This window comes from Zophobas morio, unplaced genomic scaffold (assembly GCF_036711695.1).
Source record: "Zophobas morio isolate AGI-343-1 ecotype UQ-CSIRO unplaced genomic scaffold, CSIRO_AGI_Zmor_V1 ptg000122l, whole genome shotgun sequence".
Classification (NCBI taxonomy): Eukaryota; Metazoa; Arthropoda; class Insecta; order Coleoptera; family Tenebrionidae; genus Zophobas; species Zophobas morio.
Window position 1 is genome coordinate 1 of NW_026972227.1, and position 26,811 is coordinate 26,811.

At 31.6% G+C, this 26,811-nt stretch overlaps 1 protein-coding gene and 4 long non-coding RNA genes across 6 annotated transcripts; 4 read left to right on the top strand and 1 right to left on the bottom strand.

Annotated features, from left to right (window-relative positions):
- The first annotated feature begins 1,460 nt into the window (after positions 1-1,460).
- On the top strand, positions 1,461-1,949 carry LOC135145083 (uncharacterized). Of its 2 annotated transcripts, none has more exons than XR_010283319.1 (4): positions 1,461-1,547; positions 1,609-1,643; positions 1,700-1,803; positions 1,866-1,949. It is a non-coding gene; the product is annotated as an uncharacterized LOC135145083 (long non-coding RNA). The 2 variants fall into 2 exon arrangements; XR_010283320.1 differs by having other exon boundaries at positions 1,700-1,796.
- A 1,899-nt stretch (positions 1,950-3,848) lies between these two features.
- On the top strand, positions 3,849-4,290 carry LOC135145088 (uncharacterized). Its single transcript, XR_010283324.1, has 3 exons — positions 3,849-3,902; positions 3,974-4,139; positions 4,209-4,290. It is a non-coding gene; the product is annotated as an uncharacterized LOC135145088 (long non-coding RNA).
- A 2,899-nt stretch (positions 4,291-7,189) lies between these two features.
- LOC135145093 (uncharacterized) lies at positions 7,190-8,445 on the top strand. The gene is made up of 4 exons (XR_010283325.1): positions 7,190-7,370; positions 7,438-7,490; positions 7,635-7,812; positions 8,186-8,445. It is a non-coding gene; the product is annotated as an uncharacterized LOC135145093 (long non-coding RNA).
- A 2,883-nt stretch (positions 8,446-11,328) lies between these two features.
- LOC135145087 (uncharacterized) lies at positions 11,329-13,016 on the bottom strand. The gene is made up of 4 exons (XR_010283323.1): positions 12,946-13,016; positions 12,203-12,268; positions 11,560-11,634; positions 11,329-11,428 (listed from the first exon to the last, which is right to left on the bottom strand). It is a non-coding gene; the product is annotated as an uncharacterized LOC135145087 (long non-coding RNA).
- A 5,635-nt stretch (positions 13,017-18,651) lies between these two features.
- On the top strand, positions 18,652-25,251 carry LOC135145092 (exportin-2-like). The gene is made up of 24 exons (XM_064077211.1): positions 18,652-18,714; positions 18,959-19,054; positions 19,430-19,520; positions 19,573-19,678; positions 19,740-19,841; positions 20,049-20,158; positions 20,216-20,266; positions 21,070-21,135; positions 21,260-21,369; positions 21,486-21,561; positions 21,631-21,788; positions 22,019-22,170; positions 22,371-22,474; positions 22,642-22,798; positions 22,849-22,940; positions 22,994-23,113; positions 23,559-23,671; positions 23,722-23,789; positions 23,839-24,006; positions 24,145-24,200; positions 24,248-24,335; positions 24,517-24,631; positions 24,953-25,054; positions 25,183-25,251. The coding sequence occupies exons 9-24, from the start codon at positions 21,355-21,357 to the stop codon at positions 25,249-25,251; spliced, it is 1,653 nt and encodes a 550-aa protein (XP_063933281.1). The 5' UTR covers positions 18,652-18,714; positions 18,959-19,054; positions 19,430-19,520; positions 19,573-19,678; positions 19,740-19,841; positions 20,049-20,158; positions 20,216-20,266; positions 21,070-21,135; positions 21,260-21,354.
- The last annotated feature ends 1,560 nt before the right edge of the window (positions 25,252-26,811 follow it).

Here is a 26,811-nt window from a genome sequence, read left to right on the forward strand (position 1 = left end):
TTATATAATATTCTTTAAAAACTTTTTTTTATTTGTATATTCTCTATTTTCTTAGGACTTTTTTTTTATATTAAGTAAATTTTGAGAAGGTTTATTATTACTATAATTTGTTTAAATTATAAACTACTGTTTTTAAATATCTTTGATTTGCAGATTCAAGCAAGAGGAAGAGGCTCGTAGAGAAGGTGGTTCCCTATTTTTTTTCAATAATATTTTGAAGCTGGTCAAGTGCGGCCCGCGTGTCCCTTACAACATTTTTTAAAAAGTGTCTTTACGCCTTTTTTTAAAAATAATAATAAGCAAACTTATAGGGTTCGTAAATAAAAATAAAGAGATTATTTGTTATATAAAAATACGAAACCTTTTATCACTAAAATGCGTTTCGTCGTGGATATTATTATTATAATATTATAAAAATAATGAATTTATTATTATACAATGTTTTATAACACAATTATGTTATTTATTTCAATAGTTTCTCTGATTCGAGTAAAAAAAAAGTCTAATTTATTGGCTTTCATTATTATAAAAAATGTTGGGAAAAAAAACAATTAAGTGTACGCCAATCAATTTTTTTAGGATTAAATGTGTATTATGCAAAAGCTGATGTCGCAGATCAGCCCGGTCTCCTACTTTTTTGACCACAGTTTGTACACTGGCATGTGTGCTTATTTATGGAGAAAAACTTATGATTATTTTTTTTATTTATCATAAGTGGATATTAATTCTATTTGTAATTTTTGTGATTGGCCAAAAATTTATTTTTTTTGATATACTGGCCCTCTAATTTATTTATTACTAAAAAGTTTTCAACTTTTTTTGTTCAATATTTTTTTAACAGGAGGAAGTGAGTTTACTACCAAAACCGGCATTTATTACGTGCTGAGGGTAACTTCTTATTTTAGAATAATTGAAAGGTTTATTTATTTATGAGTCAACAGTACTGAACTACGTTGAGATCTCACTGGTTTCTTTTAGTAGCAAAAGTGTGCTTTTCAATAATTTTATTGAGTAATATTTATAAAAATATAACGTTTGTTACAGGTTTTTGAAAATTTTATTATTTTACACTTTGTTTAGCGCTGTTTTTCGGAAGCACGTTGGCGATCACGTGCTTCAGCATTGAACATCCCTACCATTATTTTTGGTAACTGTCTATTCTATTCGCAGAAGCTATCACCTGTCTTCACCGCTACTGTGCCACATTGAATATTAATACGCACACAGCATGCGCCCCTGTTTATCACGTGACCAATGCCAGGTTTTAAAAGTTTAGTAGACTCGATGAAGCTAACGGACAAATTGATTGGCCGGAATGTACATCTTCCACCGCATGCATCGAAGGTACAGTTGTTGGGGTTTCTTATACTTTTACAGAGTTAAATTTTTTTATATCAAGTTAATTTTAATTTCATTGTTTATTTTTTGTCTTATAAACTTGTGATTGGCTGCTTTTATACAGTCATACCAATCATATAATTGCTAAGCGGTTGACACTTTTGCAAATTCTTTCTCTGGGGGAAACTCTAATAACCCGCCTTTCTTCTGTATGTCTTACTGCTTCCGTTACATTCCCTTATAATCATTTGTTGAACTCATTATTTTCAGGCACTGTTCAACTGCCTGGTGATTCGCCTGTTTCGGTTTCTTTTACTTTGGAATATTATGATATTATCTATTTCAAGGCTTGGTTTTATAGTTTGTTATGCCCCCTGATAACTAACGCGGCTTCTCCTCTAAAAAGAGAATCCGCCAAGAAACTGCATTGATAGCATGTCAGCGCTTGTATCTTGCTGGTGCCACGTGGCTTTCCTTAATTTTATTGCTGGTGGAGTTTATCTTTTATTTTAATTAATTTTCTATAGGAGCGCTCGATGAGCATCTGCTGCCAACGTCCATGCAGATCCTTAAAAACAGCGACCTCATGAAATCAGCCCCCTTGATGCCCAATCAAAACTATCGATTGCATTTCCCCATGTTTTTACGGTTTAACAAAAAAACTTGCCCAGCGAAGCTGCGCCAAGAAGTCATTTGTCAAGCACTGCTCCAACAGTGCAGTGCAGAAGGGCTTGTACTCGCGGGAAATATTAAACAAACTTGTTATTTTGAGAACTCAGAGTTGCTAAAGGCGCCAAAGTTTCAAGGAGCTTTTCCTTTATAAGTTCAACTCTCTTGACTGGAAGGGAACGCCAGTGTCCTTAAAGTTTGCCGCGAAACAGTGTAGCAATAATTTGTGCTTATTAACGCTTGGGCCACTCAATCAGGTTATTGGTGTAGTTTTTTATGAAAATTCGCTCTATACTATTACTTAAATTTGTAATCACACGTGAATAGGAGGTCATCACTTTCCTCTAATTGGTTAGTATGAAAAAAATTAAAAGTAACAAGCGCGGTTTACAGGGTTGTTTAATCTATTTTAATTTTATTGATAAATTTTATGATTCGTTTATCTTAATCGCTGATTCCTTTGTGTTCGGTTTAGTTTGGTGTTCGTGCATATCATTGGCCAATGTAAGAAAATACACGGTGTTATTTGCAGTACGCGCTGAGATAGTTCCCTGCACATGTTTTATAAGGGCGTTTTTTGGGCCTATTATCTTTTCAGACTGATAAATTATTAGCTTTTATATAGTTATATCGTTAATTTCTTTGGCTTAAATTGGAAGTTTCATTTACAAGTGTTCGATTGGTCCACATAATCTATTTCGTAGGCTCATTTACTTCTAATAAAGAGCAAGTAAAACTTCTCTGGCAGGCGTATTGCCACACATTGGCCACTGCTATTGATCCTCGCGACTATATTGGTACTTTTCACTAAGATTCATTGTTTTACGGCAATTTCGATGATTGGTTAATAATTTCAAGCTCTTTATAACTTGTTTTATTATTAAAAATTCTTGTTTTAATTCTAATGCAGAGTTTATCTGCTTACACAACTCTGCATATAAATATTTTTAGGATTTTCCTTCAAAAGCTTATCTAAAAATTCGAGAAATTTTTTATCGCGCCGTATCGGAAAAAAAATTTCCGACAAGCTGACGCCGAAGAGGAGTCTTCTTTTTTATTAAAGAACGAGAGCGACATTCCAGTAGCCAATCGAATAAACTGGAGTGTGACCAAAAAACTTTCTCTTCATCTCGGGCAGTTGAAGCGACGCTATAAAGAAGAGTTGACCTCCACTAAAGAACCTATAAACGAGTTGAAATTGTCCGCTGACCTTTTGGAGTCTGCCAATGCGGTAGAGCCGTGGAATAACAATGGTAACGACAATAATAAAGTTACTTCTATAGGAGCTTCTAATAATAATCTTATACTAATTAATAAGGTTATAGAATTTGATGTTGACCTAAATATACAGAACAACATCATTACTTTTAATGAAACTATTCTAAGAATTGAGTACATAAATATAAATAATTATTTAGGGAACGAAAATAATAGTACTACTGATAATAATAATAATAATGGTAATAATGATTATAATAATAATAAAAATAATATTAAAATAGTTTTAATAATAGTGATAGTAATAACAAAAGTAATAATAATAATAAACACCAACCCAACCACAACGAGATCACTTTACTTCCGAAAAACGAAAAAAACATGTATTATTCGAACTCTACAGGAGTGGGGAGAAAAGTTATATGTAATTGAGGTTCATTAACTTCTTTCCTTTTTTTTTATATATTTTTATTATATCAATAAAACTTCTGTGACTGTTAAAGAAAATCTTTTGTTAATATTTTTTGGGCGTGTTTCTCTTATTACTTGCCAATATATAAGAAATGAGTCTGCTTTCACCAATAAGTATAGCGTATCAACCTTCTTATTGGCTATTTTATCGCTTTAGTTTTAGTCCCTCGAAAACACAACCGCGTGCACTATATTTACTATTATTGGTTCGGCAAAGTATTCTTTTAGATGGTCAGTTAAGCTTTATTTGTTAATTCTAGTACGCTTTTTCCTGCAGGGCATGCACCGTTCATCTTCTTGACACTCACGTGGGCGAGTGGAGCGAGGCTGATAAGGCCGATTCAGAGTACACCCGCCAGTTTTGCCTGCATGCTTTTTCTAAGCCACTCCAGAGGAAGTATTATAATGTTAATAAGAACTAGGAGCTTCCCTCCACAGCAGAGGTTTGAATTTTGATTGGTTTTTAGAGGCTTCCTTGTTTTTCAGGCTCCTTTTTTTATATATTTTATTAGCAAAAGGCTAAGAAAAAAACACATATTCGCAATACTATACGGGATTGGTTTAGAGTTTTTCGTTCTCGTTTGCACTTTTCTAAAAGAAAAACGCCTCTTTTTATTGCACGAGTTTTACTTCCTTTTGAAAGTATTTTTTTTAACAACAAAAATTATAGTGACTTAATTTTTTTTTCATGGAATATTATGAAATTTAAAAAATGTTTAAATTTATATAAATTCATTTTAAGTATCACAAAATATATGGAAACGTAATGAAACTATTAAAAGTAATTGATTGACCTCAACTATTAAAAAAAATAAGATATTTTTATGTAACTGAATTTTTTATTACAAACGAAAATGTTTATTGATTTGTATTGCAATTGAAAAGTTTTTTAACCCCAACACGTGTACTCTGGAGGTGGCACTATTTTTTATTCACTTTTTTCCTAACAAACTTCGAGGTATTCATTCGATACACTTTGGGACGACCTCCCGCTCTTCCCGCTCTCGTTTGCATCTCAGAAAAATATATATTTTCTTTTTTTTATTACAAACTCAAAGAATTTTTTTATGTTGGGGATTTTTTTGCCTACTTTTTAGATATTTACTTGTTCCTTCGCTTTGCCGCCCTTTCGGAGGTATTCCCTAACGTTTCATCTCTGGCTGTTGCATACTTCTTACTTTGCTATGCGACTTTGAATATGTTTCTAGCGTTACTGGTGGGCGGCCTTCATTTGTCTCTTTCTCTATTGGCTTATCTTTGTCTTCATTTTATTAAAGAAATTTCTTATATTATTATGAAATTTTGTCTGAACGCATAAATTTTGTTTTTTATTTTCTTTTTTATTAATTTTATATTTTTCGTTGTTTTTTGTGAACTGTTCTATTATATCTTTTAATTTTACTGGCGGCAACTATCCCCTTGTTTTTAAAGACTTATTCCTATTCGTTACTATTTCTAATATTTATTGGCTTGAAGAACTTTATTTTGTTTAATATTAAAAAGATTTTTTTTCTCCTTATTTTTCTTTAAAAACTTTCCATTGGCCCTTAACTGTTGAGTTCGACTAATAATGAAACTATTTATAATTTTCGATGAATGTATTTCCTGAAGATAGCTTTTAAAAAAAAAAACTTTCATATAAATCTTTGCTTATGCCCTTAACCAGGTTTTTTTTAATTTTTTTTTTGAATCATTAAAATTTTTGATTTGATAATTGCGTAGTAGTTTGTGTATTACCGGAAATTATTTAACTGATAATGAAAGGCTTGAATTTTTGGGTCGTCCTTGTAATCATTATATTCAATACGTCAGTATCTTATTATCTTCAATATTAATATTGAATAGAAATACAATTTTTATTGAATTAATATTATTCTCTTGCTAACAGACTCATTATTATTATGACCATTTTTTAAGGAGATTCTTGATTGAAATATTTTGTTACTATTCTCACTTTTGAGAGTGAAAATAGTATATTCCACGAAGTTATTGTTTAGACATTAAAAAAGTTTCATTGAAAATAATGAAAAAAAAATAGTACTTCTTTTTATTGGCTTTAAAAAAAAAATTGTTATTACCTAAATAAGTGTATTAGGGAAACTTTAAAGAAATAAGTAAAACCACTATTCTGATAATGAGCAAATGTATAGTTTACGAAAACTATCGTAATAGAAACTATCAGGAAAATTTAGGAAAAATACTGAATTTAACAAGTAGAATTAGAGACAAGAAAGAATAATAAACATATAAAAAAATTACAAGTTGAATTTTTTTCATTTACTGCCCTCTGCTATTGGATAATATTTTATTTATTTGCAAAAGGCCATTCTCAGTAAAATCCGCGCCGGCATTGTTTCCAATAATAATCTGGCGGCGTGTGGTCTGGAAGTCAACATTCCGTCCTTCATAAGGACTGTTTCATTCTAGCCCGGTTGGGCATTAAATATAATGCAGTATTTGAATTAGAAGAATAATAAAATAAGGAAAAGATGAACTAGAAAAATACTTTATTTACTTGCAAAATTGTGGTTTTCATGTACATATTTGTAAACGTTAGTAAAATTCATGAATATTTTGATTAGTTTTTGTATGCCAGTAAAGCGTTTGTTATAAATATAGTTGATAATGTTAGTAACTATAATGAAAAATAGTTGCAGGGTTGCCCCCTTTTTCATTATTTATTTGATATATTTTTATGCTTTCCCAACGAATTTATTATTTTTATAATGAAATATTATTTTAAAATTTATATTTCTTTTTTTAAATGAACATAAAATATCAACCATTAATTATTATCCCTTTTTAGTTGGTCAGTCTATATTTTTAGTGGTCCTTAACTTTTTCATATGGTGATAGGAGGAGGACTCTTCTCGCACAAGTACTTGCCGTCATTTATAGCACTCGGAAGACCCCTTCCGCAAAAAACCTCAGAAACCCTGGCGACAATTCTATTTGTTTTGCTATTGGTGTTTTATTTATTTTTTTAATGGCTGTTTAGTTATGAACAGCACAATCTTTCAAGTAAAAGAATAGGATACCGTCGAGACCATATTCGGTTGCCTTAATTATTATTAGTATTAGTATTTATTTTTATTTATTATTATTTATTTTTCGCAGGCTCCGCTTATTTACGTTCTGAATTTGCTACTATTAAGTGCCTTCACAAACTAAATATTCTTCCGCCTCGTCACCAACAAATGGAATTTTTATTTTATATTTTATCGTTTCCTTAATAATCGTGATGATGTTATAAAAATATTTTCAAGTTATTGTATGAACATGAAATACATACTGTTTTAGAGGCTTACAGAGAGACTTCTTATACTTCCTCTTGAAAAGGTTTGCCCTTAGAAGATGCCAACGTTATTAAAAGATTTATATCTAATAAGGAGAAGGTTGTATTTTTTTAATGTGCTTACGGGTCAATTTTTTGTCCCTTTATAAACCAACTTGGTGATTTTTATTATAATGCGCAGAATAAATCTACCAATAAAGTAGTAAAGTTTTGGAACCAATCCGCTCCTACTGAATTACTACTTTTCGAAGTACCGCAAAAAAATAGTGATCAAAACTTTATAAATAAAAAAGAGAGGATAGTGAAGGCGTGACCTTTACAAATACGAAGGCCTTATAAATCCTCTTCAGAAAGTTATTCCTTATGAATTCAAAGACCTGTAATTATTATTATCACTATTGTTGTTGATATTATATTCCTTATAATTATTGTTAACGTCTCTTCAGTTCGCATTTGTTTAGGGCTCATACGCACGGCTCTGCCACCTCGGAAGTTTGAGGTAATTGGTTTGTGGATCATTTCCATGCCATGTTATTATTTGCACTATTATATATAAGTACGCTTTATGTCTCATTTTGCTAAAAATATACATACTTGATCCAAAATAATATCATTTGCTCATGCCTGCTGCCTTTTTATCCAGGATGTTATCAAAATTCGAGTACATTGGCTACGCTCTTCTTGACATTTCTGTTACTGCTCGACCCTACTTGTCCAATAAAAATAAATGGATGACGCTAGGTGTCCTATCAAAATGCGAAGAAAAAATTGTCTCTAATGGATTTTTGGCGCGCTTGTGTTTGTTTCATGAGTTTTACAAGGTTTTCATTTGCGTATTAACTTTTTATTGCGAATGTTTTTACTATAATCATTTACTTGTTATTTTGACTATCTAGTGATGTAATTTTTTTTTTGATTTAGTATTATATCTATTACGAGGAATGTCTTCTTCATTGCTACACACATCTGATTAGATATTATGCTTTTTTAAACTACTTTATCTATATAACTTTTATATTCATTACTTTTCCTAGTATATGGATTCAGTGCTAACCGAATTATAGAAAAGTTTTGTATATTTCATAACATTTAGTTTTTAAATTTTCGGAAACAAGAATTTTTCAAGCTGTTAGTTATTATTATGAAAACTTAATTTATCATACATAATAAATGTATTTATACATGATTTTCAAGGCATTCAACATTGCTCTCTTGATACGAGCCGAAGCATCACTACTTTTATGAACCAATGCCATGAGACCGCCAAGTCCGAAAATGGAGAGATTCTGACCTCCATTGCCCACCCGAAAGTTTTGGGAGACATAGTAGAGTCCATTATCGGGGCGGTCTATGCGGATTCTCTGTGTGATTCCAGGAAAAGTATGAAAGTCATTGAGACACTAGTACCTTGCCCGTACTAGTAGCGAATAATGAATAATCATAATAGTAACTTATAATAATTAATAGAGTTATGACAATTATCCTACCCAACACGATTATAATCATAATTGCAATAATTATAACAATTACTATGTTTGGTTAAAAAGCTTAACTGTGCCAATCAGTTTTGTTTGTAATAATATGCCAATAAAGAAATCTAAGACTGTTACTGTTTTGAAGTTGATCCACGTGATGATCTGTGATTTTATTGTGAACGGCTTTTTTTCACCGTCACAATCGTCGTGGGAAATAGTCATCGTCAGTAATGAGTCTGGCAGGCTCTATTAAAGATAATTTTTTACTGTTTTATCTAATGGTGGTTTTTGAACTTAGTTATCATGGCCTCGTGCTTTTCTGTAGGACAGAAACAAATGGGCGTGTAGATCAGCTTTTGTATCCAATCCGACTGCGCCCCTTTCAATTTTGCTAATGACACTGTAACTCGTATTTAGTATCAAAAAGCGATTTACAAGTGCAAATAAGCAAAATAGGAAGCGATTAAGTTTTTCGACCCAACGAATAAGCGGACTTGGAATATTTAAATAAACTAACCCCTCCGCCTTTTTAATGGCTGTATAACTATTTGTTACGACAAAGCACATTTTATGCACAAAAGATACCAATTTTATTAGAGTATGTATTATTAAGTTGCTTATAAGTAGCGCGTTAAAAGTACTTAATCGTGCTTCCCAAAAATTTTTAGTGAAGCATTTTCCTTAATAATCTTCATTAACAGATGCCCTGTTAATTGCGAATTGGTAATAAAAATGTTTTACTGAAAAAAAAGTTCCGTGGGTGACCACGTTGACATCATTCAAGTCCCCGGGTCATTAGAGGATTTTATATCACACAAACATTCACTACAGTATATTTAGCGCGGCGGTACACAGTAAATACGTTTGTGATCAAAGCTTTTCATTATGTTCATTGAATGACTTTAAAAATACCCATAAAATATGCAACCAAATAAAAATACTATTCCAAAACTGTTTTATTATCGAACCCTTTAAGCGTTTGAAGCTGCCACTCCAATTCTTCTATTTCTTTTAAAAGTTTTCCATATTTCTCTGCAATTTCACTAAATCTTTTGATAAAAGGTTAGCAGAACTGTAAAACTGTTGAGTTTGTATTACTATTAAAACTTATTTGTAACACTTTTACGAAAAATTCTACAATCAGCTATAAAAGTAATATTAATAATGAAGTTTAAGAAAACCAATAAAAGAAATTGTTGAGTTACCCCGTTCCCAAGTTTTCGTACTCGCAGAGTTTCAACTTCAGTTGGGATTCGCGCACATGTGCTTGCTCTAGCTCGTTTTCTAAACTTTCTCTGTTTTTTAAAACGTTTTCAATATAAAAATTTAGTGGCATTTTCATAAAGTTAGAGAAGCGCATTATTGTATGTAACCAATGAAGCGCGTGCTGTAGTGCAAAGGGCCAATAACTTAAAGCCTAAGCACGAGGTTCACGTGCCTAACGAACTCTGCATAAAATTACGTTTCTGCGTTATCTCTACGTATAAAAATAAGCCCCTCTTAAGTTTTAGGCAACGCCTACAAGTTACTGGTTTTATGTATTATTTACTTTTTGTAAATATTATAATGAACTTGTTTATAATTACAAGGATTTTAATGAAGTTGGCAAGTAAACCTTATAAGTTGATGACACCTGACCACCTCTGAATCATAAGTCTCCAATAATATTTCGCACTTCAGTTTCCTTTTTAATAAAAAATATTATCATATTATAAAAAATAAAATACTTTAGAATAGAAATAAGTTTATTATAACAAAAATAATGAAAGAAAAAAAATAAAAACTTATAAAAAACCTTGACTAAAAAGTATATATATTTATATAAAACGAATACTAGTACTTTGAAAAATGTTGAGCTAACAATAACATAACTATAAACTTTACAATGAAAAAGACCATAAAATAAAAATTAAAAATAATAAATAATGATAGGTAATGAGTATATTCTAAAAATATGAGAAAACTAAAAACAGTAAAAATGTAAAATGAAAATAATGAAAAAAATGAGTAAAAATAATGAAATCTTAAAGAAAAAGAATGTTGTTTTATAAATAGAACAAAAGTTATATAAAATACAAGTAAATATAAATAAAAAAGTTATTACTGCGAACAGAATAGTTAATATTTATAACTAAAATATGATCTTCACAAAAAAATATACTTGTATTTATATAATAATAGTGAATTAGAATACTAAACCAATAAGAAAATAGTCCTTATTAAACTGCTGTTAATCAAATAAAATAATAATAGAATAATAAGATGTATACATTTAATTATTTCTAATAAAAGATAAAAAAGTTATTAGTTTTCATAATAATTACAGCTAATCGTCTAAAAATATAACATAAGTTTATGCATTACATAGATAGGTTTAAAAAAATTATATTTAGCACATATAAATGGGTTATATATATAAATAATAAGATAACAAAGTCTAAAAAAAAAGATTTTCCTGAAAAATTATTGAAAAAATAATATATATATTTAATCAAAATAGAAATAGTTTTTTTTTAATAAATATTAATAATTCACTTTATTTTCTGCATCAACGCGTTGGACTTTTTTATGCACCAATTGACGGACACATCATCTTTTGTATGTTGCGTGTGATATTCAATAGTGTATAAAAGTACGTCAAGAAGCTCGATTTTGGCCTGATGGAATAGCAGTATTAGTAGCAGTAATAATAGTAATGATAATAATAATCATAATAATAAACCTTCTGAATCTCAAACTTAATAAAAAGTATATTCCTTTTTACGATTCTAACATTTAATGTTATAAATAATGAGCAAATATTCTATAAACGATATATAAAGAAAACTTTCCTTATTTTATCTTGTAGTGTTTCAACGCTGTCACTGTGCAAAACTTCCGAATAATCAGTAAAAAGTTCTTCAAAAACTTTACTCTGCTGTTTAAGGTGAGCCGTGAGGATACTCAAAAGTTCTTCTTTCTCCTTTTTTTAAAAAAAAAATAAATAAAAGCTTCTTTTTCTATATAATAATATTATTCTATAAACTAGAAATATAATTGTTTACGTTATTTCTATATAAATTTTACTATTTAATATATATTATTATTGCAAACATTATCAGAAAGAAAACGCTTTTGAAAATATTCATCGGGATCGAGGTCGAGAGGCTCAAAGTGCTTGCTGTTATCCTTTTATATATAAAAGAGTTACAGATGATACTAAATAATGGTATTAATATATAAATATAAAATATTACAAAAAATTAAAAATTCATTATAATAATCTTTTAAATGTTTTAATTTTAAAAAAAAAAGGTTTTAATCTTATACTGAAAAACGTGAACAAAAGTTATAAAACTCGATAAATATATTATTACAAAAATTTATAAAAAAATATAACAATTTTTAAATTCTTATATAATATGTAAGACAAGAATTCTAAAAAAAAAATTAATAACTGCAAAAATATATTGTATTCCTTTAAAATTTAACAAATTAATCAAAATAATATTAAAATGAAAGTAATAATAGAAACCATTTAAAAAAATAATAACATAAATTAGTACTAAGATTTTAATAAATTGAAAAATTAAATAAGAACTCAAGAATTTTATATGGCCTCTAGAAACATTAAGTAAACATAATAGGCAGAAAATATTAAACTTTCAGTAAACAAACATATACTAAAGAGAAGTTTCCAAAAAATTAAAAAAAAATTTTTAAAAGGAAGAAACGCAAATATACAAATATAGTAAACCTCCAGAGGTGTAAAGCATTGACTACAAAAGTACTCGGTAACGGCCTCTAACAATCTTCCTTTGTTCTACAGATAATTTAAGTATAGTATAGTCAATGCTAATAAAAAAAAAATGAAATAAATTTCTAATCATACAAAATAACAAGCGTTGCAATAAAAATAAGGGTAATACTAGGCGCAGTAAAGGAGGTATAAATCTGTAAAGTTGAACAAACCGGAGACTTCACCAATGTATTAAAAGAAAATTGCATTCTTATATAATTTATAACAAATATAATCAATTCAACTATAATTAACTTCTTACTTTTTAGTACGAGACCAAGAGGAGAAAATAAAGATGATAACCATAGAAGTTAGTTAAAATTGTTTTATAACTATCTATAAAACTTTTCGCTGTTTTAATAATTCTCGAGACTTTTATAATATACCATTAATGAAAAAAAGGAGGTCCCCCAAAAATGCCAAAAGAAACTAAACAGATAAACAAAGCCTCATCCCTTAAGAAACCCTCTAGACTAACTTTTCTAACAAAACTTAAACTAGCAATAATCTAATTAACTATAATAAAAGAAAAGCATTAAAAAAGAGAAATAAATTTCTTTATTTATTATTAAAAGTTTATATAGTTATTTACCTTAAAAAAGCTATACAAAATTGTATATTTATTTTATAAAATATAAAAATTTAACCAAAACAATAATTTCCTTTACAGAAGTCAAATATCTATAATAGTAAACAATTACCTGTGTATACTCGTGTGAATTTTTAGAAGTGATTAAAGCTTCTTGTAAAGAATTTAAGATAAAACAAGGTATCAAATTTCTATTTAGAAAAATATTCATAATACTGTATAGATATATGTTAATTTAAGGAGTACCTGCCCTTAACACGCTTGTATTCTTCTACAGTCTACAATTTTTTAAAAAATAACACTTTATACAGAAAAGAAATTTATAAAACTTTAAAAAATCGAAAAACACTTTTTAAAATAAGATATAGAAAAAGTTATAACTTGAGCATATTTTTGCTTAATTTTTTTATTAGCCCCGCAAGGGTCTACATGCAAACTATAAAGATCTGACAATAATTGTTGAAACTTCGGATTTGTACTGAATGTTTCAAAATCTACTAGCGCTGGTAAATTCTTGTAGGCTGCAGGAAAGGATAAATATTATTATAAAGTTGCAAATGTATAAGATTAACATGTTTATAAGAAGTCAATTATTACAGAACAAATTAGTACTACTAACATTAAAACTAACCATTACTAGCTAAATCGATATCTGAATCTTTTAATTTAGTTTTTATAAATTCCCCTAAGTCAAGTGCCATTATAATTCATAACATACTACAAGTTACTAGAAACAGATCTACATGAGTTACAAAATTAAAAACAAAATCCTTGTGGGAGTGGTTTCCTTTGAGGGCTGAGCACTTTTCCGTTTACCTTTGCTCACATTTTTTATACTGCGTGATATTACTTCTTACTCAATCCTAGCTTCCTTTAACGTTTCATATCGCCTTACTTTATCTACAACACTTTTTTCCAGGAACACTTGGGTACATAACTCTTCTTAAACTCGCATGGCATTTGACTTTATGAACGTGTCGTAACACGTGGGAGTATAAATATAAAAAGATCCATGAAACCGTAATAATAAGCTTATTCCTCTAGATGAAAACAGATTCGATAAATGTCATAAGTACGAATATATGTTTTAAACCTTTTGAGTCTTCATGCCTCCTGAGAGCTATATATAAAAGAACTAAATTAGATGTATAAATTTAAACTTTGTAAAAAAGGGGTCTTGTTTATTTTATGGGCCATGGTCAAAAATACCCTTTGCACGTGCTTATTTATATGGGACACCTATCATCTATTTTTTTCTCCTCTATTTCTTATTAAATAGGTAAACTTAAAAAGTTTATAATTATTAAATAAATATGCTGCGTTTAATACTAATTCCAGAAACCTGTATTACTTTTCAGTCTATGATAGACTATATGTTATCTGTATTATATTACCTTAATGTCTATAAAGTGTAAGTTTATAAAGGCTTCCACTCAGCATACTCAACGCTTGGTAAAACTGTAACCCCCTGAATTTTACTCTTTGTGAGGGTTAAGCAAGAATTAATCGCTTATCACAGTTAGTCTGGTAAAAGAGTTCATATAAGGACCATTTCATACATTGTAAGAAAAAGCAGACACCGTTGACTTTCAACGGCTCGAAAATTCCGTGGTGCCTTCAAATAAATACCTAGCAGCTTTTTAGTTGTAATGGCGTCTGCACGTGAATTATGTAGTGGCAAAGGTTCAAGGCGGTTATCTAGTGGCTATATCCTCTAATGTGTAGGAAAAGTAGGCCTTTCGTTGCACATTAAGCCTTCGCTTAATGTGCTGCGCACTCTGTCGAATGCCACATGCTCCTTTGGCAAACGTGTCGTGGTTTGTGCGCATTTTAAAGGGGGGGCGAGGTTGGATATGCAACTATCAAAAACCGGAAAAGAGACTCGACGGTGAAAGTCAATCTCAAGGATTTGAATATGCATTTCAATACTTTTAACCGCGGAGGTACGATAACATCTCTTAATAGCGGTATGATGGCTTTACGTTTACAACTCACAATGACAGACATCTTTAGCCGTTTTAAGGTGCTGTTATATTTAGCCAAAGGAGGAGCTCATGCTTTTGATGTTATACAATTTATGAGGGTGAGGTTAAATGCTCAATCATTATAGCTAGAAAAAGTTAGTCGCGTCGTTGGGAATTGAACTCTCGACCTTAAGTAGCTTTGAAACTCTTAACCGCTGAGCTAAAACGACAACTCTCGATCCCTGTACGATGGTTCTACGTATTTAACCTATTCGCCCCAAAGTAAGTCGCCTGTTTAGATTTCCCACTAAGTCAAAAACTACACGCCCATCTCAAGAGGGTAGAAATTTGCTTCGAGCCTTAAGATCGCCTATTAGACAATGCTCTTAAAGGTAAGCAATTCTGGGCCTACGACTCGCCGGCAATAGTCTATTTGCTTCAAGGGAAACAATACGAGCTGTTACGCCCTATGACGGCGCGCCGTGGTTTTTTCGCAATAATGCTTTACATTAAGACCCCTTCAAATTGAACCTCTGGATAATGTTTTTCAACGCAATGCTCTCACCACCACGAACAGTTTAACCAGCATACAAATTGATGAGGTCAACTAAGAGATCAGCTACGCCGAGCATATACAGGCCTATCCGTCCCTTGTCTGCCAAAGTAGCTGAGGAGACCATACTGCGCCGCTTGAAAGCATTTGTTGACTTAAGTCAGCCTGCAGTGTTCCATTTTGTATTTCTTCAAGGACACTCACTCAACAACTCTTTCGCTGGACAGAGTGGACGATCCCTGGCAAAGGGCACCGTCTTTCTTGATGTCAGTACTTTTGACCGAGTTTGGCTCCAGGACTTGCTTCATAAACTGCGCATCATGGCCCTTCTACTATCTTTCTTAACGTGATCAAATCTTACTTTAAGGACTGCGTCTTTGATATACGTCTGGGCGCTCACCCCTAAAACCATTAAAGTCTGAGTCCCACAAGGATCTCTTTAATCACCCCTACTCTTAGCACTTTATGTACGCGACGGATACAGCCTGAGACCCCCGCACGCATATTGCTTTATAGGTGGATGGCACAACGATTTACTTCTCGTCAAAGTCACCCTGCCTCATTGCGTCAACATCTGCAGTACTACCTATTGACGCTTGCCAACTGCTTCCTTCGCGACGATGCCTTACATTAAAAACCTTCAGAATGAACCTTTGGGTAATGTTTTACGATGCTACGCTATCGCTCCCTACGTACGACTTAGTCCGCACACCAACCAATTACTGGCATATGAGGTCAATTACGAAAGCTGGATCTGCTCACCCTATAGGCGACTGCCCGATGGGCTTTAAATATTTAATATGGAGGGTAGAATAATTTTTAATATATATATATATATGTGTGTGTATCTTTGCTTTTCCATAAGCTTAAAGCTAATGCATACGCTATAACCCTGCTGAGATCTCGCAATTTCGGTGTTTCCTTTTATGCCCCCAGCGAGCACTACGAACTAACGAAAAATAAAAAATATTAACGCCCCACTTTCAATTTGCTTTAAAAGGGAGGGTGTTTTGGGGGTGCATTCGTCTTTTTATAGTGGAGGCTTCTATAAATATAGCGTATATAATTTATTGTAATCTTTCCAACTCTTATATACAACTAAACTAATATCGTAAACTGTCGCTAAATTCCTTAATACCATAATAATTTTAAGCTTAGTGAACTTTTTAGCGCAAGGTATTTATAGTTTTTAAAATTTTATGACCCTATTTTGGAGGATCGAAATTTTAATTTAAAATATTATGAGTATCTTTAGTTAGACTTGTATGACTAATGAAAAGCAAACTTAATACTGATCCTTTTATAAAGAATTGTAAATTATGTTAACATGCAATCGAAAAGTGAGTTACTGAACGTGGAACCTATCTATATTGATCACGTGGTGCCTTCAACTCATTTATTTTTTGTGCGTTTTCAAAGTGCTAAGTAGCTTTTGGACTCACAGGCTATATGTTTATCTCCGGTTACTTTTAGTGAAAGTAATGTATTTGTATCATATTAACTTTTTTATATTTACCTATACTTACAGAAAAAATGGGAATTAACATAAAGGATTTAGTTGAAAATTTAAAAATATCTTTTACGACTACTAATAATATTGAGAGAAAAGCGGGTTTTATTATAATATATAGTTTTCCAATAAATCTATAATTTGAATTATTAAAGCTGAAAACCATATTTTGTCTCTGGAAAAGGAAAAAAGCTATGCGCTTTGTTTGCTAAACATAGTTACCTTGAAGGACATTCCTCCCGCTGTGTGTGTGGCAGCTGCAGCTCGATTTAAGAATTTTCTAAAAAGTTATTGGCATGAGGTACTTATTTTTAAAGTGTGTAGCGTAGATATACGTTACTGCCAATTGTTTTACTGACTTAATTTTATTTAACTTATTAAACTACTTTTGGTTGCTTTGATAGGTTTTAGTTTCCAAATATTTAATTTTATAGGTTGCGTTATTTAACATAGTTTCTTTTGTATAATGAAGGACGGTTTTATTAATTATAATATATGTGTTAGTACTAAAAAATATATAAAAAATCAGTACTTTTAGCTTTAAGGTTTTTAATTATAACTACTTATCTTTATTCACATCGTTTTTAACTGTTATTTTATTGGTTATTATTTAGGCTTCAATTTTTTAGAATCTTCTAATTTTTTTTACAATAAATTATATTATTTAATATAGCTTTAAGCCATTATTAGCTTATTTTTATGCTCTAATATATAACTAGATGTTGTGTAGTTAGTTAATCGTTTATTTATTGACGTAATGCAACTTTATCAAGGCAATAAGCTACGTTAGTATCTGTTACCTTATTGGTTAAAGTATTTATTCTACTAGATTTCTGATGAGAACGCTAGAATACTGCCTGATGAAAGGAATATAATCAAGTCCAATATTGTCGAACTAATGCTTTTTTCCTCTAAACCTGTATCTTTTGCTTACACATTTGTTTATAATCACTGAGAATTCCACTCGTTATTATACTTAAGTTTTATTATGATTTTAACTAGTGGGGAGCAAAGTATTATGTTGAGTATATACACTTGAACTTTTAAGGCGCCTTGCTTTAGTTTATAGATTATGTGAACTATTATTATTGATATTTCTGAAGTAATTATTATTAATTCATATGCTCACTGGCGTTACCAACGGCTTATATTGTGAGATTCCGTTTTATTGAATAATTTAGCTAACAATGTATACAATCTCTATTTAATTATTAAATAATTTTAATTCTAATGTAATTTTATAACTTTTTTAGGTTCAATACGTTAGAATCCTGCTTGCATCATTTTTTAATTATAATATTTTATATTATATGAACTTATTTATTTTAGTTAACCGGCGCAAGTAGTGCTATCAATTATATGAAGATTTTTTTAATATAGTGCTGCTGTAGTTTAATAGCTTTTTTGGGGGCTTTATGTTAATTTTAATAGTAATAGTTACATAACTATTATTTTCCCGCAAACATTGCATAAAAAAGGTGCAACTAATATGCTTAATTATTTTGATAATAATTAATAGAGAAATAAAAAATAAATCCAGTCTACTGAATTATCATTTGCATTTACACTCCTTTTTCGCTGTCTCCACTCTAATCGCCCCAAGTATAAGTATAGGCTTTCAATAAATTGTAGCTTCTGCTTGTTTTATTCAGAATCTAACTTTTGTAAAAAGCATACTTAATATTTATTAAGTTTATTTTTTAATAGTTACTTAATATATAAACAAAAATATCATATTCATTTGTTTTACTGAAAATTCTTACAATTCCTTTTGTTAACGTATGAGGATATCCAACGGTTTTTAAGTGAATCAGTCGTTATTATCTGTCATTATGACGACTTGGAACGCGACTGGTAATATATATACCCCATTAACTATTATAATATAATTTAAGAGAAATGATTAGTTTTAAAGTACTTTGTTAGTAAATCGTAGTTAACAATGTTTTGATAGTTTACTAAGCGCAACTAAAGTTTGCGCTCTTTACGATTATTGCTCTTGTACACTCTTTGGCGCATTATTTATAGTTTACTTTTGTCTGCACTAGTCCACAACGTCTGACCAAATGATGTTAGAGTTTTATACATTTTATGACAGGCCCAATCTACTTTCTTTTTTGTCTGAAAAACTTTCTTCACCTGATTTTGGGATTGTTTCCGGAGTTCTCCTCACGGCCAGCTCCTTGTTTAAAAAGTTGACACTATTATTGTTTACGGTTTTAAGACTACCTACCTGCAAATTAATAAGAATATAAAAACTTCTGGAATTAGTAATGCCCTTATAGTAGTTAAAGTAAAATTTAATTCCATAACTCATTAGTAAATATATTAAATAATCATTTTTGACGACTCTATAGCTAATTTATGAAAATGTTAATGTAAATTATATTAAATTTCCTAAAACAGTGTTATGCACTTTTCTGCCTTGTTTTCAAGCTCTAAAGTAAATAATTTATTATATTATTTTAATAACTATTTATTAAAAAAGTAATTAATAGCTTTAATCTTTCTTTGCAACGTTAAAAATGTAGCAAATGGTTTTTTATCTGTCGCTATCATTGTATAAAAGATATTCCACTGAATTTCGATCTGATGAGCTCTGGCGACAAATTGCATATGCCTTAAAAATCTTTGCCGAGTCCTTCACGAAGTCCGCTAATGTATTTATTATACTACATGTGCTCTACACGCCATCATGCTGATTACTTTCAGAACATAGTCACGAAGCTGCTAACTTTGCAAGAGCCAAAGGAAATTCTTATGGTACTGGGCTTATGCGAAGAAATACTGAAAATCTTTTATTATTTAAACTTTCAGGGTGCAGTAAAGAAGCTTTTACTGAGTCGTTTTATCAGATATGTAAGACACTTTATTATTAGATCTCCCCGAATACTTTGAGGACAACATGCCGCTGTGGATGCACATGCACCAAACTCTGTTGGACTATCACAACAATTCTGTGGTTTCTCAAGACGTTCCTGGTTCTCCTTAGAGATTATTCTTATTCTAAACTTCGCACTTGTTATTATGGTTAATAGTAGTTTGGGTATAAATAATAATATTACTTGCACATAATTGGTTTTGAACCCTTTGGTCATCATTTTTATTTACTGTCTTTCTGAATATAATGCACAACTTTTATTAAAATTTTTTTGTATATCTGTTACTTTATATGTGCTAAATATCAGGGCCCCTTGAAGGTGTAAAAAGCCAAGCTTGTGAAAATATATCGTTGTACGCCTCAAAATATGATGACGCGGATTCCCCTTTTGGGAAGTACATACCGTTATTTGCGGAGGTGCGTATATAAATAATTAAATATAAGCGCATTGAATAATTTGATTAACTTATATAGAAAATTTGGGGCTTATTAACGAGCGTGGGGCCTGAAGCCAGTTGCGATAGCGTAAGTATATGAAAACTACTGTTACTATTATTATATTTGTTATACTATTACTTCTTTATTTTTTGTTTTTTAATAGAGTAATTTAGCGATTTTTTTGTTTCATCATTGCATCTTTATTATCCGAATATTATTACTATATCCACACGCTTCCTCCAGCTGGTTTGTAGCGCGCTCAGCCTTCTCTCTTTGATTGTCTCGCGCCCTCGCTATGCGCCCTCTTTCGATAACCCAGAAGTTTTAATGACTCTTTGCGAAAAAGTTGTCATCCCTAATATGAGGCTCAGAGGTTAGTACGTTTATTTTTTAAGGCTCTCTTTGAGGTGTATACTGCGTTGTTTCTGCTGGTTGTGGGAAATAATGCAGCGGATAACCGTTAGAATAGGCCACCCTGTAGAGTAGTTATTGTTTAGCGAATTCGAAGGAAAGTGAAGAACTTTTTAAGTGTTAGCCTGCCTAGCCTGTAGTCTCCGGCTTCCTGGGTTAAAAATTCTATCGGGTTTTTATATATTTTTGTATATCGATTCTTCAATTTTTGTATTCTGCTAGAGTTTATTACAACTTGTTTTCTTTGATATGGCTTAACTAAGATCAATATTACGTGCTGATAAAAAAGTATTTGTTAATTTTTATTAAAGCATCATATTATGGTTGAAAGTTAAGACAACATTGAGAAAGTCACAGGAGAGCGTGTTTGTTTATATTTTTGTAACCATCAGTCATATTTGGAAAATATTGTTAATATAATATTTTTTGTTTTGTTTATGATATTGCGATTTCTTTAAAATTATGTATAACTATACCAGAAAGCGATATTGTTGCGTTTGATATTGATTGTGAAGAATACATTAAGTGCGATATTGAAGGCTCCGGTACTTATTTTTATCTCAAGGCTTAATATCACTTTACTTGCTATTGCTTTCTATTTGTGATTTTTTATATATTTCTGTTTCTATTTTATTTTGGTATCGGCATTGTACTTCAACATTTTTATAGATATTGGCACCCGGCGAAGAGCTACCTGTGACTTGGTGCAAACTTTACGTGTACGCTTTCCTGAGCGTGTGACTGAACTGTTTTATAAATATGTCATGCATATGCTGGATGTAATATATTTACATATATATTATTAACCTTTTGCGTTTTGCTGTTTCGAGATATTTGTATTACTATTATTTTTCATAAAAAGAATTGTTGTATGACAGAATTATTATTATGTCAGATTTACAGGCAACATCCTAAGGATTGGCTTGCGAAAGACACTGCTATACACTTGGTGATTTCCCTCGCCGTCGTCGGTATTACCTTTCGTGTTTTTTTACTTTATTAGTTATATTTATTTATTGTATTTTCTCCTGCTCTTGTAGGCTTTGTGGAGCGTTTTGGAACCACCAAAACTAATATGTTTATTGATATTACATCTTTTTATACCACCCACATTCTGCCTGAACTTCAGAATGACAACCAGATGAACGCTTTGCTTCTAGCTGACTGCGTGAAGTTCATCATCACGTTTCGTAATCAGGTTTGCCGATGTGTCACATGCATGAGTTTCTACAGTGATTTTCAAAGTATATACGACAGGCTGCTTTAAAGTTAATATAAGTAAAGTTGTTTGTGGGGGGTTGGGCTCGAGCAGCTCGTTAACTCGATTATTCTTAATATAAAATAAATATATTTTTAAGTCGCCTTGTGAATAATACATTTCTGCTGCCTTCTCTTCCCTTGTTTCATTAATTCTATTTCTTCTAATAGATCCCCAAGCAGTTTTTGTTGGATATCCTTCCTTTGCTACAGCGACGCCTACTCTCCCCTTCCTACGTCTTGAATTCTTATTGCTCTATTTGCATCGAACGTATATTGTTCCCCCGACTCGTTTCTTCAACGGATGGAAGAGGATTCGAAAAGTTTATTATTATCACCATCTATATGTGTACTTCACACGTATATGACACTCGATTCTCATTATTGAATAGTTTTTGTTCGATTGCAATTCATTATGTCATGAAAGAATTTTATATATTAATCTTTATTATTATGCCTTTATTAACAATTAATGCTATACATTTTCCACCATATAAGTCTGTCCTTCCGCTTTTTTTTGTAGTGTTACGAAGGGTGATATCCGGACGTTAACTCCGGGGCTGCTGACCTCCCTTTTCTCGCTGTTAGACACTGACGAGTCTAAGGAAAACCAGTATGCCATGAAAGGTTTTTGCTGAAACTACTTTTGAGTATTTTTTTTTGGTTTTAAGAGTCCATTTAAGACAAGTCTTCCATTTTATTATTTAGAGTTTGTATGGGATTTTTGTGGGGAAACAGTTATTATAATTATAATTTTTTATTAAAAACACACTTACTTTGTACTACAATTTTAGCGGTAATGCGAGTGATCTCAGTCTCACAGAGCGAAGCAGCTTCCTTTGTTGAGTCCCTGCTTGATAAAATTTGCAACAAACTATACAGCGTGGCCAAGAACCCCGGCCGTCCTGACTTTAATCACTACTTATTTGAAACGCTTAGCGCGGCTATTAAGTATTTCTTCTCCCGCTAAACTTTACCCCCTTGAAAATTTTTTATGAAAGGTACTCGTGTGAGTCAAACCCCTTGGTGGTTGCAGCCTTTGAAGAAAAGTTATGGCCGACCTTTACATGGATTCTGGAGCAGGACGTGGAAGGTAGCGTATACATCGTTGAAAAGAAAAGAATTTATTCATGGTGCGCGCTGCAGAGTTTATTCCTTACATTCTCCAACTGATTGGGCAGCTTCTTGATTTGAATCAGTCAATCCCCCATCGTTATTTAGATATGTTCCCGATTTTTCTCCGTCCGGTTGTATGGGAACGAATAGGTATCGTGTATTGGTTGCATCATAATATAGTGAACGTAAATATGTCTGTCTAAATATTATTAACTAACGAGTATTTCTTTATAATTAGAAATAATTACTACTAAATTTTTGAAGTTTATTACTCTTCTTTTACTTTCTTACAAGTTATATATATTATTTGAAGAGCTTATTTTTATTTTTTGGGTGGTTGGTTTATTATTTTAGCTCGTTATAACTACATCAACGTTCACTATTATAACGTATTGTTTATATAACATTTTTATGAAGTAATTTTTAAACGGTTTTTAACAAAGTTTGTGGTGTTTGGTAGCTGTTCAGCTCTTTGTTTATTAGCTAAACCGCAAACATGTAGCGTGACGCGCCCTAAGATTGCGAACACATCGGCTTTGCGCTATTATGTGCACTGCTTATGAGTCCGTCTAAAGTAATGATTCTATTTAAAAAGGTAATGTTCCTGCCCTCACGCGAATTCTGCAATCCTTTTTATTAAAAAGTGGTCCCCTTATTTGCGGCGATGAAAACACTTTGTTATTGGTCCTCGGCTCGTTCCAAAAGCTCGTATTTTGCATTCATTTATACTTTTAAATTTTTTTAAATTTTTTTTTAAGATTTCCAGCAAAGCGAATGATCATTTAGGCTTTGAAATTTTAAACACATTATTACATTCGGTGCCGCGGTACACCGTTACGCTCTGTTTATTATTACTTATTAAAGTTCTTTATTAGCAATCTCTACGAACAGCAAGTTTGTCCCATATTTCATACAATTTTTAAAAGATTGAGCCTTGCGAAGACCACGAAGTTTTGCGATTGCGTCCTCGTATTTATTTCGATTTTAATCTCGAAACTTTCTCCGGATGAAGTCATTGTTATGGTTAATGGCATCCAAAGCGGGTAGCACATGTTTTCTTTGCTTTCTTTTTCGACTTTAGCTATGACTACTGCAATTTTTTAGTCTTTTGATATTATTATTTTTGCGGTATGCTGTTCTCTGCTCTCCATCATATACTTTTAAGCATGTTATATATAAAGGTTGTTTTCGATGGTGCTAGATTCCTTGTTTCTTAAAGAACTGAAGTTTATAAAAGGTTTTTGTACAAACACCACTTTTTATCTTTTCTAACAATAATCACAGCAAGAAGAGCGCGAAAGGCTTGCGCAGTTGGTATTACACATCTTCTTACTAAAAGTTTGGTGCTTATCTCGGATTATGCTAACAAATGGTCTTTCATTTTTATTATCAACTTGGTCGATAAATTTTATTACTCTTGACGCTGCTTTCATGTTTACTACATTATAGTAAAACACAATTTTATACGTTATTATGAGTGTTCATAACAACAAATGTATCAGCCAGGCTTTATTATATTTAACTTATGGCTGTTCGGTTACCTGTTATTGTAGGGACCCTTTGTTTTCTGAACTTCTTTCCTTGCTTGAATGCCAAGCCGAAGACATCCAAGAAGATCTTGCGGACGCCAGTGTGGGCCATTACCAAGTCAGTTTTGTGAAGTTAATGGTTAGTAAATTGTGTGTTTTATTATATATTATACGTGATTTTTCTTTACTAGCTCTACTCTTAACGTAACATTCTTTTTATATTTGTTTTTGATTCAGAGTTTATTTTTTTTCTTTATCGTTTTTTTTCTTTAAAACTTAATACATTTGAAATTTTTTTGTTTTCATTTACAATGCATTTCGGAGCGTTACTTAAATTTATTTGAATTGACAATTTTTGTTATTATGGTTTATGTCATTATAGACTTTAACATTATTCTATTCAGTTAGTTTTGTGTAACACTTTTAAAACTTCAAGTATTATTTAACCTGCTTTATATAGTATTCAGGGGGCCATGAAAATCTGGATTATTTTTCCGAGATCGATAACGTGAAGAAGTATGCCGCAGAGAATTTAAAACAGTTTTTGAATATTAACCCTCAGGTTACTTGCTAGTTTTATACTCGTCAATACTGTGGCACTCATCCTTTCTTCGTGCTTATTGTTAACTTAGATAAAATTTTCACGTTCCATTAGTTCACTGCTTATTTAAATATTTTTATTTGTATTAGTTTTTGGGAAACATCAGTGAAGTCAATAAAGCGCACTTACGGGAATACTTTCAAGTTGCTGGACTATAATTATATTTATTTAACAAATGTAAACTTTGTAAATGAAAATAACTTATAATTTTATTTTATATACCGCAAATAAAAAGCAGCAATCTATAAAATGTAGATAATTTTTAAGTAATTATCGATTCTACCTTCCATCTTTATATAAAATTAGTAAATATTGACTCGTTATACACATTACATTTGTATCGAGAGCGGGGCAGCTATCTCATCGTCTCCTGCATAGAAATTTTTTTTATGCCTCACCCAAATTTTTTTAAACTTTATACTGCTAGGCACTATACCACATGTATGGTTCTTGTAAATAAATATAATGAAATATATAATTTAAAGTTTTTAAAATTGTTTGGTTCTGAATTCTCATTAAAGGCTTACTAAAATGATCGAATTATTACAAGATACAGAGCCAAATTGATTAGTAGGTGTAGGTTTATAAATAATATATGGTTTAGCGTTACTTTTTTTTAATATTGTTTCTAGTATGAGGAATCGAGGACTGCATGTGCTTATATTTTTGAAGCCCTTGCATGCGTCTCTGCGATTTTTTTACTCTTGTTCTTATTTTCTGTGGTTGGTTTGGTGCTCCTAAAGAGCCCAAAATTATCTGATAAAAATTTCCACTTTTAGCTTTTCGGCTTCACAATTATATTACGTTAAAGTCTATAGTATATTTTATTATTTTATTACATAACATATTGTTTTATATTTATTCTCGAGGGCTTCCGCCCTTTAAATTCACTAACTGCGTGCGAAGGCTTTTGAGCTAAAGGCGTATAAATTGAGCTACTTTGGAGCATTCTTTTCCTCGTTCAAGGAACTGCGACCTAGTCTAGGCTTCGACTATCGACTATTGATTCTCGCGTGTAACGGTATTAGTACTGTATAGTACAGGATACTGTTGGTGGATCATGACCAGGTTCGGGCTTCGGTTCGGGCTTGGTTTGACTGCTAGGACAGCAGTGCTGGTTCCTCTACGGGTGATACCCGTATAGGTGCTAGTGCTATAGTTGGCTTTTGGCCAGCTTTGGGCTGGGCGTACTGTTGGTGCGCTTCGGTTCGGGCTGGCTCGGGGTCATTTTCCGTAGTGCTAGCTCCTATACTGGCTCGCCCGCAGTGGAGTATCAGTACTGTCGTTAAAGAGTGCTTCTTAATAGTATATATATGCTATATCTAGCGGCGAGCAACAATATACAAAAGCTGGATAATTTTTTGTTTTTGGTCGCTGATTTGCTGAACTTCCGCTCAAGTGTTTGATCTTTCTCTCTTTTTATTTCATAAATCCATAGCATACCCACAAATTAAAATATATCTGGGCTCCTCCCTTCTGGCAAAGAGCTCATAATCGGAGAGGCCTGGGTGGCAGTGGTGCTGGTTAAGTGTCTCCAGGTAGCCGCGGGTCTTTTGCATGAGGCCGCCTCTCCGGGTAGTAATTTTTAGCGGTTTTCCACTACCCTAGTCCGAATGGCGGGATCCCGGACCCTAGAATTTCCGGTTTTTAGTCCTTCGGGGCAGTCATTATAGCTCTCTAAAGAGCGTATACTGGTGGGCACTTGTACTCCGACCTCT